Below are 13,703 nucleotides of genomic sequence, written 5' to 3'. Positions count from 1 at the left end.
CAGACATCAAATTTTGTTTACAATATCGGAACACATTAAAAAAATCTACGTTATGAATAACCTGCCCGAAATGGAAATTCAAAAATTCCAGAACCGCTGAAACGTTTGGGTTAAAAATGTCACGGTGTTTCATTAAACAAAAATTCCACCACTTGGCATAAGCACTGTTATACTGGGCCAAGGTTGAGTCTGACAGCGACATTCAATCGCACCTGGTTTGAGCAACGCTTCCATGATAAAATCCCTGGGACCAGGGTAATTGATGAAGTAGAAACCAATTTCGAAAGAAAATTCAAAGGGCTGTAACTTTTGAACTAGTAGCCCAATCTTGGAGCTGTTTGAAATTATGGATTCTACAGGCCACATTCTATAAGAAAATTTTCTTTCCGGGTCGATCTGAGACAATTTTTTTTTTCGGGCCTCAAAAAAAGGCAGTGTATAAACCTTCCTTTTTTACCAAAATCGACTTCACCAAAATTTCTCGGGAAAACACTTTTTCTTATTAATTTTGGTGCGTAGAATCCAAAACAATTCGTACTTTTGCGATCAGACTTCTCAATCAAAAGTTATAGACTAGAAACCAATTTCGAAAAAAAATTCAAAGGGCTGTAACTTTTGAACTAGTAGCCCAATATTGGAACTGTTTGAAATTATGGATTCTACAGGCCACATTCTATAAGAAAATTTTTTTCCGGGTCGATCTGAGACAATTTTTTTTCGGGCTCAAAAAAAGGCAGTGTATAACCTTCCTTTTTTACCAAAAATCGACTACACCAAAATTTCTCGGGAAAACACTTTTTCTTATTAATTTTGGTGCGTAGAATCCAAAACAATTCGTACTTTTTCGATCAGACTTCTCAATCAAAAGTTATAGACTAGAAACCAATTTCGAAAGAAAATTCAAAGGGCTGTAACTTTTGAACTAGTAGCCCAATCTTGGAACTGTTTGAAATTATGGATTCTACAGGCCACATTCTATAAGAAAATTTTTTTCCGGGTCGATCTGAGACAATTTTTTTTTCGGGGCTCAAAAAAAGGCAGTGTATAACCTTCCTTTTTTACCAAAAATCGACTACACCAAAATTTCTCGGGAAAACACTTTTTCTTATTAATTTTGGTGCGTAGAATCCAAAACAATTCGTACTTTTTCGATCAGACTTCTCAATCAAAAGTTATAGACTAGAAACCAATTTCGAAAAAAAATTCAAAGGGCTGTAACTTTTGAACTAGTAGCCCAATCTTGGAACTGTTTGAAATTATGGATTCTACAGGCCACATTCTATAAGAAAATTTTTTTTCCGGGTCGATCTGAGACAATTTTTTTTTCGGGGCTCAAAAAAAGGCAGTGTATAACCTTCCTTTTTTACCAAAAATCGACTGCACCAAAATTTCTCGGGAAAACACTTTTTCTTATTAATTTTGGTGCGTAGAATCCAAAACAATTCGTACTTTTTCGATCAGACTTCTCAATCAAAAGTTATAGACTAGAAACCAATTTCGAAAAAAAATTCAAAGGGCTGTAACTTTTGAACTAGTAGCCCAATCTTGGAACTGTTTCAAATTATGGATTCTACAGGCCACATTCTATAAGAAAATTTTTTTCGGGTCGATCTGAGACAATTTTTTTGCGGGCCTCAAAAAAAGGCTTCCTTTTTTACCAAAAATCGACTACACCAAAATTTCTCGGGAAAACACTTTTTCTTATTAATTTTGGTGCGTAGAATCTAAAACGATTCGTACTTTTTCGATCGGACTTCTCAATCAAAAGTTATGGACTAGAATTACTAAATCCATATTAATTAGATCTACATTGGTATCTATTTGATCTTTAGAAAAAGAATATAATAACTGCGCATCGTCTGCATAAATGTTAGATACAAGTCGTTAAAGATGTATAAAGAAACGATGTGTAGATTGAATAAAGTAGAGGCCCGAGAACAGATCCTTGAGGTATACCGGATCGAACGAGCCCAAAAGTCAGAACTTGAAATGCTTATAAAAGAAGTAGGCAGTTAAATTAAAATTATCCTTTAATTAAAAAATCATAATACATTATTGAATTTTGGGGAAATGTTTCCAAACATCAGAAGAACATACCCATCAGAATTAATGCAGAAACATTTTGGTTATCTAGGTCTACAAATGTAAAATGCAAACAGTATGTAAATTATCTGTATAGCAAACAATTAACATTCTTGAAAGTAGGTTGCTAATTCGTAATCTGTTCCTTCTTTTTCGCCAAGTTTCGTTATTCAAATGGGTACAAGCGTTAGGGTCCCATGGAGAAGTTACAAACGATGCTTACAAAGTTATCTCCAACTTTTTGGCAACCTGGATACAATTCGTTGTTTGGAAATGCAATGCATAACGTTTCCTTCCCATAAAAAATACGTAATTAGGTATAATACCTACAATTCACCTGTCAGAAGTATCCAGAGGCTAGGGCGCAGCATCGAGAGCTATGGAGGACAAGGACTGTTGCGGACCAACCCTAGAGTTGATAACTAAAGAAGAAATCTGATAGATCAGACATGAAATTTTAACTAATTCTAGGCACTTATTAATATCCATTTCGGACTGACCATTTTTTCGGATTATTTATTTTCTCTTTTAATAATTATTTAATAGCATACATTTACGAAAGCTGGGAGGTCGTCACTTACATCATAAAAGTCCAGGTAACCTTGACAGCTTTTGCAGTTGCAGCAAAAGTTCGCCTAGTTCCTATTAACCTGTCACAGGAATCCAATTTGCCATATAATTGAAATTGAACACAACAGATTTTTCTAATGTTACTTGTTACATTAACCTAATGTCTAATATTAATAGTAATCACGCGTTGCATCCCTTGGGTTTGTCGTGGAATTGATCACAGGCCGTTTTTAAGAAATTACTGAAAGCTCCGTTTTGGTTCGCAGAACTGTATACACCATTAAACACTATCGTCGGTATGAAAGTGATCTTTGGCGTTACTGCATGTGTTTGAACGCCATTCTTAGCCAAAAGAATTTCACCTTCTCCACTGTTGGCGCATTGGAAAATCGCATCGCTCGTTAGTCCCAATTTTCCAGAACACTACAAACCATGGTCATTATGACGAGCAATGGTTAGTTGACAATGGGCTCACCTTTTCAATTGCGTCGTCACTACTGGGATCCCATTGGTTCATGACGCAATACACAAAGTCGACTTTTTGGGCCTGACTCTTGTCCGTAGCTAAACCGCACGCTTGCAATATATTACCGTGACATTCTGGCGGACCGTGTTGACATCTGAAGAACCATTTGCCATTTTCTTGGGTTTGCTGCAAGAAATTTGTTTTCAGTTTTGGTTACATCGGACTGAAGACAGAGCAGCAACATTCTTATGCGAACTGAGCAACGCCATTGATCGAAATTGATGCACTTCTTACCGATGCTTTTCCGTAAGGTACGAGATCCACTTCTAAATTGGACCCGATCAGTTTGTAAGCAGGTTGGAGCTGTTTAGTAATGAACTGGACGCTGTCAGAGCAAAGCGCTTCGTAATAAATGGACACTTGAAGCTTTTCGGATGAAACCTGTAATAAAAACAGGCTATTCTGACAGCTTTCAATTTCGATGATCTGTTTTTCCCATATAATAGGCACGGGAAAATCAAACCACATGTTAGAGAACGTAATTTTGGATCAATTTTTGAAGGGGGGAGGGGGTTAGACGAAAATTGCCCATGAATGCATTTTGGTCGTAATTTTGTGTTATTGAAAATTCTAAACGGATAAAAGTTAGATAAATGTTGTTAGGAGACCACTTATCGTAGTAGCTAATTAGCAATGGTGATGGGAGCGTTTCAGAAACCACGCGCCTGCATGGACGGAACGAATTTTTATACTATACCGAATAACAAACATTTTTTTACACTAATGAAGTAATATTTTAAACGAATTTTACGTAAACTACAATAAACTCTGTTGACCTTAACAAATCTAATCTGTCCACAGGCGAAAGTAACTAAAAATGTAGTACATTTCGGATGATTCCAAATTAATCCCCGGAAATAACGCATTTTTCGCATAATACAACACATAACTAATAACCCTCCCTTAAACAATCGCATAAACCATTAGGTATTATAGGTATAGTGAACATGGTAAACTTACTTGGAAAACGCCAGTCAAAAAAATAACGGAAAACAGTAAATTCATTATAACTGTATGTTGCAACGTCAACGTTTGGCGGAAAAATGTCAACTGATGTAAAACTCAAATAATATGTTATTCTCAGGTTTTCAATCGGGATTCCAGAGCTCTCACAAGTCACATAGTGCAATACTAGTTACTAATCTAAAATTTTGGAAGTGGAGGAAAATCCCTACATATATTTGGTAACTTTGTAAGTGTAATTAGTACGAAAGTGTGTAAGGTCACTGAGGATAATTAACGTTTAATGTACCTAGCTATAATTAGAAAATGCAGATTTCACAATGTTTATGCATATCAAATTTAACACTACCTATTGTTTCTGATAATGAAAAATTAATTGCCCTTTATTAATGACCGATATCCTAATCATGATCAATGTCCATGTTTTTATCTAATTAATGGCGATTAATATTCGATACAAGTACCTATAGGGCTACCTATCTACTATTGCATATCCTGTCGCATATATTATAATTTATAACGACTCATATTTGAGTGGAGATACTACAGAGTGTCACTACAATTACACCAGTATATGTACACCTTTATAGCAATTATTTCCAAATAATAGATTATGAGGCATTCGTCATCGGGGGAGCAGATCTAGAGCGATTTTCCAGTACTACCCCCCCCCCCCCCCCGAATTTATTGAAATAATATACCCAACATATACTTTAGGCATTAAAATTGTTGTCTTTTGTGTTTCCCAGAGGTGGATAATAGTATATTACGTAACGAGTGTTGAAAGCGATACTTTTCACACGAGTGTGAAAAGTGGCTTTCAAACGAGTCATGTACACTATTTTTCCTACGACTCTCCGCAGAATTTCCTTTCATAAAAAACACTCAATTTGATTCTAAAGTGCATTGTACCTACTATATGCAACAGTCAATTTTCCATTTCCTCGGGTGGAAAACATGATGCCAAAAACGTCTTTTACAAAAATAAAGGCAAAATAAAAAAAAATAATAAAAATAACCAAAAATCTACTTAAATAATGAAACAAAAGTTATTTTATTGCGAACCAACTACTAAAACTATCTAAAAATACGAAATAGATTCAATTTCTCTTTAACGAACTATTGTTAAGTATAATTACTTTAGCAGAGAGGTACTTGTCGTTTGGAGTTTCTGCAAGAAATTTACTAATATTATTAGACGTACGCTACTTTTCATACCTCAGCCGCAATTTAGTTGGTAGTAATTCGAGTGTAGTGGATTTTGCCTCTTCCCTAATGTTGGGTGGAGTACACTCTACATCTATGGAAGAATCACTTTTCACCATTAAAATTAACAATAATAATAATAATAATAACAATAACGCAAAAACCTTGACAGCACTACTAGCTCACAAAATACTGCAATATCTCCACCAAAAACCCAAGCAACCACACAAATACAACCTCAAGAACAAAGAAACACCACAAATACAAGTAACGCAACTTGCACTACAAAGACAGGTCCACCGAATAAAGTTACACGTCCTAGCACAGTTAAAAAACACAAATCTCCTTCTTCACATAAACACACCACGTTATCACAACCCACTCGTATTCAACCCAAACGCAAAGCCAAAGAAACACTTACACAATAAACTCTATTTAATAAAATTCCAGGAATTATTATAATGATATTTTTGTTTTGTTTTCTTCTTTCCTGATAGCGTTGACTAGTGGGGCCATTAATAGCTATGTTGGTAAGTATTGAATTACATACTATCTCTAGATTTCCAATGTGAGTGTGTGAATATTTATTTTATTTTTTATTTTTCTTTAGAACCCTACATAACTTCACCAGACACAGACACAGACACTAATCGTTACTTGATATTAATCCGTGCGATTAGTTAACCAGGCTAGACCTGAGTTCTCACAAGAAACACCGACAATAATAATATTTCTTTATTAAGGGGTAGGAAAAGCTTTGCAGCCATCAATCCCCCCTCTACAAGCTTACATAACAAGTGGCATTCTACACCAAAAAATACAATAATATAGCGATAGAAGAAAGCAAAACAAACAATAAAAGAAGAATGAAAGAGTAGTAAAGAATCTATCAAAAATTTGTGACATCATTTTTTATGATATTTAAACACACTCGAGTAAAAGTAAAAGTCTCTCCAATCAATTGTACACTCACTGGTAAATTGTTCCATAGTTTTGCCGCCTGCACATAAAACGATCTATATTCCACTTTTGTGTTAACTTTGGGTATACAAAGATTGTTGAAAACTTTGAAGAGTATTAAATTGTTCACATAAGTAAATTGGTTTTTTATTCACAATGATCAATTTATGTAAAAAGCACAGGATGTTAAATAAGCGCATCTTTTCCATATTCAGCATATTCAGATCAACAAGTGCTGGTGTTATACGAATTACGATCATATTTACGTATGTTGCAGACGTAACGGACACAATAATTTTGAACTTTTTGTATTTTAACGGATAGGCTTTTATTTAGTCCATGATAACACACATCGCCGTAGCTCAGTAAAGGTAATATTAGTTGTTTTATTAATTTTAGTTTAATTTCCTTTGATAGCGCGTCTTTAGATCTATATAAGTTTTTTAATTTATAGTACGATTTAGTTAGTATATAGTTCACATGCAGTTCCCAGCTCAAGTTTTGATCTAAAACCATACCTATGATCTTCATGTATGTATCATACTCAACTTTAGTTCCAGACACCTCTACTGTATGTGTTACTTCGGAGACAAATTTTTTAATTTGTCCAGTAGTACCTATCGGCATTAATACAGTTTTACAGGGGTTAAGCTTAAGGTGGTTTGCAGTTGCCCACTTGGTGATAATGTCTAGGTCTTCGTTCAAATCATCTATACGTTGATTAATAGTTTCAACACTGGCATGTATTAATAGCTGTATATCATCCGCGTAGAGGTGAACAGCAACATGTTGGAGAAAACGATGTAAGTCACTAACATATATATTGAACAACAATGGGCCCACAATACTTCCTTGAGGAACTCCACAGTCGACACGTAGCATATTTGAGATCAGTGTACCGTTAGGGGCGTTTATTTTAGTTTGTTGTGTTCTGTTCCTCAGGTAATTTTCAAGCCAGTTTGTGCTATATTTCGAAAACCCTAAGTATTTAATCTTACCTATTCAGAAGTCTGGTGTGGTTGACGGTATCAAAGGCTTTTGAAAAATCCAAAGAGCCTAGTAAAAATTAAGTAAGGAATTAAATGCGTAGCACAAGGGAATAAACTCAAGAATAAACTAATCGCAATTTTAGAATTTGACGTACATACGTCTACTACGTTGATGTTACAAGAAGATTAGACTACTACGAAAGCAAAACGTAACATGCGATTTGCTTTCTAATATATGGTAGATCTTATGAGAAAGCAAATCACACGGGTGCGTTTTGTTTTCCGTTACATTTTGCCATAAGTGAGCGAAATGGTCAATTTTCAAGTAAACATAATTGTACGACATATGTCATTTTCAATGAAAGTCGTAGGAAAAATACTTGAGGAATCTATTTCAAATACAAAATATAAAATAGTTTATTTAAAATACAAAATAGTATTTTGCATTTACGAAATCTACATGAAAATCAACGTCGTTTGATACCACATTTTCCTATACTATACCTAGCATCAAAGATTTTCAAGTTATTCAACATTTTTGACGTTTGACCCATGGCTCTGTTGACTTGAATTTCAAAAAGTCTTCCAAAATCAACAATACTGATGTGATGCTACATGCGAATGATTTAAATTTGAAACCTGCTTTATTTTTTTGCACTTTCAAATGTCGAAAAAATGTCTACATCTCTATACCTATCTGTAATGGTTTTCGTTTTATTTAAGATTTGTGACCGTTAGATGCATAATTTTCTTAGGAGACAAATCTTTTTATTGTTATAAAATTGTTATCATTCGTTCTTCATGGTAGTTTATACCACTGAGTATGAAAAAATTTTATTTACTTTAATGAATATAAATTTAAATAAAGATGAAATCAAAAACAGAAGCAGGCCATGATAACAAATGACAGAATAAAAAACAAACATCAATTGAGGTTTTGTTCTACGTGGTGACCGTTTTTTCCAACACATAGGTAATGGCATCCTCTGATTACTTAACTCCGTTGATAGTCGCCTGTCGAATTTCTACTCCATTTCATCAAAAGCTCTTCTCAATCTAACTTGCAGTCCTTCACGAGAAACAACTGATGTAAGTTTTTTTATAAGACCCCACACATAAAAGTCCAGTGGCGGTATATATATCTATATCTATCTAGAAGACCAATAGCGCGGATCTGTAGGCCTAATCCATCTGTCTTCAAAAATGTTCAAATACATATTTATAAGCATCATGTGTAGAATGAGCCGGGCGCTGCATCAAGTTCAGAAAATCTTAAATTAAAAAATCAACTTTTTAAGGTTCTAAGTTATTAAACATGACCATTAACTTTAAAACACCCTGTAGAAGGGCGATCAAAATTTAAATCATTCGCATGTAACATCACGTCAATATTGTTGATTTTGGAAGACTTTTTGAAATTCAAGCAACGGAGCCATTTCGATTTCGAAAATGCAATAAAATATAGGGTGTTCTATTTAAAATAAGAAAGTTGCTATCCACTTCCGGTTGTATTGTATGCTAATTTTCAGATTTAAATTATTAACGCAAGTCTAAATACTTATAGGTATCGATTTGCGTGAAATAGCCTGTATAGTCGGGTCTTGTTTTGCGAAAATCCAAATGCAAGAAGCATTAATGAAACAATTGAGTTAAAACCTTTGCTCCCCTAATTCGACCTCGTGATTTATACCTATAACTCGTAGGTGAAACTGCTCCAAAAAAATTGTTTTTTAATGTTTTTTTGTATGAATTTTTAGGAATAATTAATCATTTATTATGTTGAGGAATCTGAAAATATAGCACAACTAAATCCCAGACCACTGTTGAAAAATTTTATTAGCTTTACGGACTACTTTCAAAACTTAGAAGTTGATTCATCGGCGATATTTACACCCTTTCCGCTATAGTGTAAACCATTATTGTTTTTGAATTTACCGCAAAATTAAACAAGTAACACACTCACAAATTCGCTTCATTGCTTGTGTATTTATTGCACTTATGTCAGATGCTCTTTTGTGACACAAGCTATCAACTTCATCCCCTACGCAAATCCATTTAAATCGAGTTTTCTCTGGAACTACTGATCTAATTTGAAAAATAAAAACAGTTCTGAAAACAGGATGGACATTCCTTTCGAACTATCTAACATTTAGCACCCCTTCCCATTTAAAAATCAATCATAGTAACTGTAGAAATTTAAACAAAAACAAAAGAGTTTTTCAAATAATAATAATTGCACAAATGTTAAGAGTTTTTATTCGATGTAACGATAATACATAGGAAGCAAGTGGAATGAATTTAAATTTTCCTTAAGTTATAATAGTGATTTCTGTAACTGCTTTTCATCTGTTTTCGACGTTTCCTGTTGTAAATTTTTTGTTTAAATTTTCACAGCTACTGCGATTGGTTCTAAACTACTACTGTAGCTTTAATTTCTAAGGTAATTATAACATATTTGATATTGCAAAGAGAATTTTAGGCTCTTTAAAAATATTACAAATACAAAAAACAAATTTGTTTTCTGATGCTCTTTTGTTTTTATATCACTTGTTTTTTTTAACGCGACACGCAAAATCAATCACATTGTAAGTACGTAAAAAGCAGTAGGTATTTATGATCTTATTCTATTTACATCTGAAATAAAATTGCATTTCTAACCAGGGGCGGTCTGGCCCGGGGGGGCGGGGGGCGATTGCCACCTGGCCTGTACGTCATAATGGCCCGTTGGAAATTTATAAGTATGTGCTGTATTTAGTTTCTTGCACTATTAATAAATTATTAACATGTTTCTCTAATTGGGGTTGATGTTAGGTTGTTAAACAATTCTGTTTTAGTTGAAATGTTTTACAATGAATTTATCATTTATTGTCGTAGCATGAAAGTGCTGAAATACAATGATAGGCGACGCGCCTCGTTTGGATTGTATATTTTGTTACTTTTAATTATCAGCTGCAATTAAAAAAAAAAACGGTATTGTAATTGATTTCCGAAAAAGGAGTACTAAAATGAAGCAAAAAAATGTTTTTGTGGTGCACCGCAGAGCTACCCCCCACCCCCCATGCAATTCCACCTGGCCCGTAAGTACCCAGTCCGCCCCTGTTTGTAACCACGATTGTTACTTTATATTGCTAATTCCCTTTTAGCTTCCTTACGGTTAAATAAAATAACAACTTGGGCGTAATAAATGAAAGAAATTAACATCGATTTAATGAATAGTATCACGTGCGCAAACTTCTCAAATGAAAATTCATGCAAACGCTTTTAATTGAAGTAAATAAAAGTACTTATTTGAATTAAAATTATCCTTTATTAAAAAAATCACATAGATAAACCTAAGATAATATCTCATTATTCAATTTTGGGCACATGTCTCCAAAAATCATACCCAGAATTAATGCAGAGACGTCTTGGTTATCTGCAAATATAAAATTCGAACAGTATGTAAATTATTTGAACACTCTTAGGTAGCTAACTCTGTTTCTCCTTTTTCACCAAATTTCGTTATCCAAATGCATGCAAGCGGCAGGTTCATCATCGAGTAGTTTACAAGCGATGGTTAAAAAGTTGTCGTTGTACTCTTCCAATGTGTCATTATAGTAATTATTGTATAACACAGTCGGTACTCCGTCTATTGATGGTTGTACAGCATCCGTTTTCACCCCATTTGCTACCATTAGCTCGTCGCCCTCTTGGCCCTCTGCACATTTAATGATATCAGCCGTGTTCACGTTTAATAAGGGACCACACTAAAGGTACATAATACAATTAGGTCACGATATACGTCATAATTACTTTCTTAGTTATTCGCTTGTAATTGGAATCGTCAGTCTTAATTCCCTTTTCGATGCAATGCACAAACGAAATGACAGCATTTTGATCAACATTTCGTGCCATACCGCAGGCCTCTATTTTATTGTAGACGCATTCTTTGGGACCATGCTGACATTCTATAGTCCATCCGTTGTCGGTTTTTTTTCTCTGCAAGATATAACGATTGACATTATAGGTACTATTTGATGTGCGTATGCAGGTTTAGATTATTCGGGGTCCGTTAACTTGGCCCCCCCACTGAGAGATTTGATAGTCGTATTATTTTAAAATGAATTCGCTCGTTATGCGCTAATAAGCGCCACCGATAATAACTCTTGCGCCATTATCGTTTTTTAGAAATTCGAAAAAACATTTGGGGGGGCCAAGTGAACGTAGCCCCCCCCCCCGTATTTTGTCCCTTGTAACTAGGTCACCTGATACATTTGGTTATGCGCTCAATTGCGCCACTTGAATTAAAGCTAGCGCCATTACGGTTAAGCCGTGACAAATTTTCAAAAAGTGGGGGGGCCAACTTAACGTTTTTAAAAGTTACTTTTTTTTAACATCTTTTCATACGAAATTGTACTCTCAGGTATGCGCTGAAATGCGCCGTAAAAAGATATCTTTGCGCCATTATTGTTTTTTGGTTATCCTTAAATATATTTGGGGGGGGGCCAAGTGAACGGAATCCCCCATAACGCATTTTGCTACCGGTATTTGTGCCACTTGATACATCTGGTTATGAGCTCAATTGCGCCACTTGAATTAAAGCTAGCGCCATTACGGTTAAGCCATAAAAAATTTTTAAAAAGGGGGAGGGGCTAACTTAACGTTTTCAAAAGTTACGTTTTTTAACATGTTTTTTCTACTACGTCGTACTTTTCATCATGCGCTAAAATGCGCCGTAAACAAAAATCTTGGCGCCATTATAGTGTTTCAGAAACACTATACAGGGTGTTTTTTTGGGAGCTTTAGTTGAACGATTCTGAGAAAGTAAAATAGGTAGGTTTTTAAAAATTTGTATTTGGGAGTTACTCCGAAGGCCGAATCGATGTTAAATATTTTCAAAATGGACGCACTTCCGGAAATAACTTTTGAAAACGCTAAACGGCGTAGTTCAGTGCTCTTCCACTCAACCGAAGAATAGTTACTATAGTACAGGATTTTAAATGTATAGTTTTACAGGCAGTATGTTTAGGAATAATTAATGGTAGTATTGCATTGTTTCGTACAAAGGTGGTGTACGTAACATTAATAGAATTGGGTAAGGTATGACGGGTACAATTTAGTAAGTAAATATAGACATTAGGCATACAAGACAAATGACTATCGTTATCAGACGAACTTGATTTCTGTGCTCTCCAAAAAACTCAATTAAATCAATATTGGCATTTTGGGTTAGTGACCTTAGATAACCTTATTCTCGTACTCCCTTGATAACACTTACTCTGGCATTTCCGTATGGTATCAATTCCAAATCTAAATAATCCCCAAGTTTTTGGTAACCAGGATACAATTGGTCGTTTATAAATGTCATGCAAAAAGGGCATAACGTTTCATAGTACAAGGATACCTTCAGTTTTTGTTTTTCGAACTGCTGGCATAGAAAAATACGTAATTAGGTCCTACCATTACCTTTAATCTTACTCACCTTAGATGAACTACACTTAACCAATATAATGAGAGTTAAAAGTATTGTTATTAACGATAATTTCATCATCGTATTATTTACTTAGTTGCTTCTAATTTAGTATGCGTAATACTGATTCTCTTTCACAACTGGTGCTCCCACCAATTTTAGGATATCTACATACTATCTCTTTTGTAATTGCTTTTAATAAAGAACGGATGTTTACAAGACCTTCATATGATGGTGGATTACAGTTTTTAACAGACCAATTTTTTCGCTATGGCAGTCAGTGACGTTTTTTGTCTCACACGTACATTGTATGCCCTCGTACAACTGTACAAGATATTACTGATTCGCTTTTATGTTAGGTATAGGTAATAACCTACGCAATTTATTTGGATCGCTTGAAGGTGAAGGTTTAATTAACATACGGAATTTGCACAATAATTTTTTCACAATTAAAAAAAAATTGAATACTGCATCCGATTTTTTGTACACAGGGGGAAGGCTGAATCAGTTCGCGACAAAGACTATTATGTAGTAAAAGCGAATATATGTAAATTGTAGGTAGATGCATTACTGATAAATTCATATTATTTCTTAAATAATAACCTGATTCAAAGTTTTTCTTTTTTAATGGTGCATAAAAAATTTGCAACTGTACCATTCTTCTATAGACCCCTTATGATCAATTTATTCATTTATGAAACCAAAACGGAACAAAGTAAAAGACATAACTTAGGCGTTAGGTACATACAGTGAAACAGTCCTCCACTCTATCAATGAAGCTGTGTGCATGGAACAGAAAAGTATAAAATTATAAATTCTAAGCAGATAATAATTAAACACCGGGTTTAATGAATATTTTAGTGGAGGTTATCAACAATAATAACGTTTGTTTTTGTTCTTTGTGTAAATAACAGAAATATACCTACTTAATTAATTACTGAATTAAATTGAGGTTAAA

At 34.4% G+C, this 13,703-nt stretch overlaps 2 protein-coding genes across 5 annotated transcripts; both read right to left on the bottom strand.

The window, feature by feature from the left end:
* Positions 1–2,566: 2,566 nt before the first annotated feature.
* On the bottom strand, positions 2,567–4,339 carry LOC116166245 (gamma-interferon-inducible lysosomal thiol reductase-like). The gene is made up of 4 exons (XM_031481115.1): positions 4,139–4,339; positions 3,413–3,559; positions 3,128–3,304; positions 2,567–3,075 (listed from the first exon to the last, which is right to left on the bottom strand). Exons 1-4 carry the CDS (start codon positions 4,181–4,183, stop codon positions 2,833–2,835), a joined length of 612 nt encoding a protein of 203 aa, XP_031336975.1. The 5' UTR covers positions 4,184–4,339; the 3' UTR covers positions 2,567–2,832.
* Positions 4,340–10,583: 6,244 nt separating this feature from the next.
* Positions 10,584–12,907, bottom strand: LOC116165849 (gamma-interferon-inducible lysosomal thiol reductase-like). Of its 4 annotated transcripts, XM_031480552.1 has the most exons (5): positions 12,758–12,901; positions 12,554–12,703; positions 11,089–11,274; positions 10,770–11,042; positions 10,588–10,711 (listed from the first exon to the last, which is right to left on the bottom strand). In XM_031480552.1, the coding sequence occupies exons 1-4, from the start codon at positions 12,824–12,826 to the stop codon at positions 10,785–10,787; spliced, it is 663 nt and encodes a 220-aa protein (XP_031336412.1). In that variant the 5' UTR covers positions 12,827–12,901; the 3' UTR covers positions 10,588–10,711; positions 10,770–10,784. The 4 variants fall into 4 exon arrangements, with proteins under 4 accessions (XP_031336413.1, XP_031336411.1, XP_031336414.1 ...); XM_031480553.1 differs by having other exon boundaries at positions 10,584–11,042; positions 12,554–12,700; positions 12,758–12,907; XM_031480551.1 differs by having other exon boundaries at positions 10,584–11,042.
* Between the last annotated feature and the right edge of the window lie 796 nt (positions 12,908–13,703).

This window comes from Photinus pyralis, unplaced genomic scaffold (genome assembly GCF_008802855.1).
Source record: "Photinus pyralis isolate 1611_PpyrPB1 unplaced genomic scaffold, Ppyr1.3 Ppyr1.4_LG3a, whole genome shotgun sequence".
NCBI classification, from domain to species: domain Eukaryota; kingdom Metazoa; phylum Arthropoda; class Insecta; order Coleoptera; family Lampyridae; genus Photinus; species Photinus pyralis.
The sequence above is the reverse complement of the archived record's forward strand: the minus strand, read 5'-3'. Positions and strand labels throughout refer to the sequence as shown.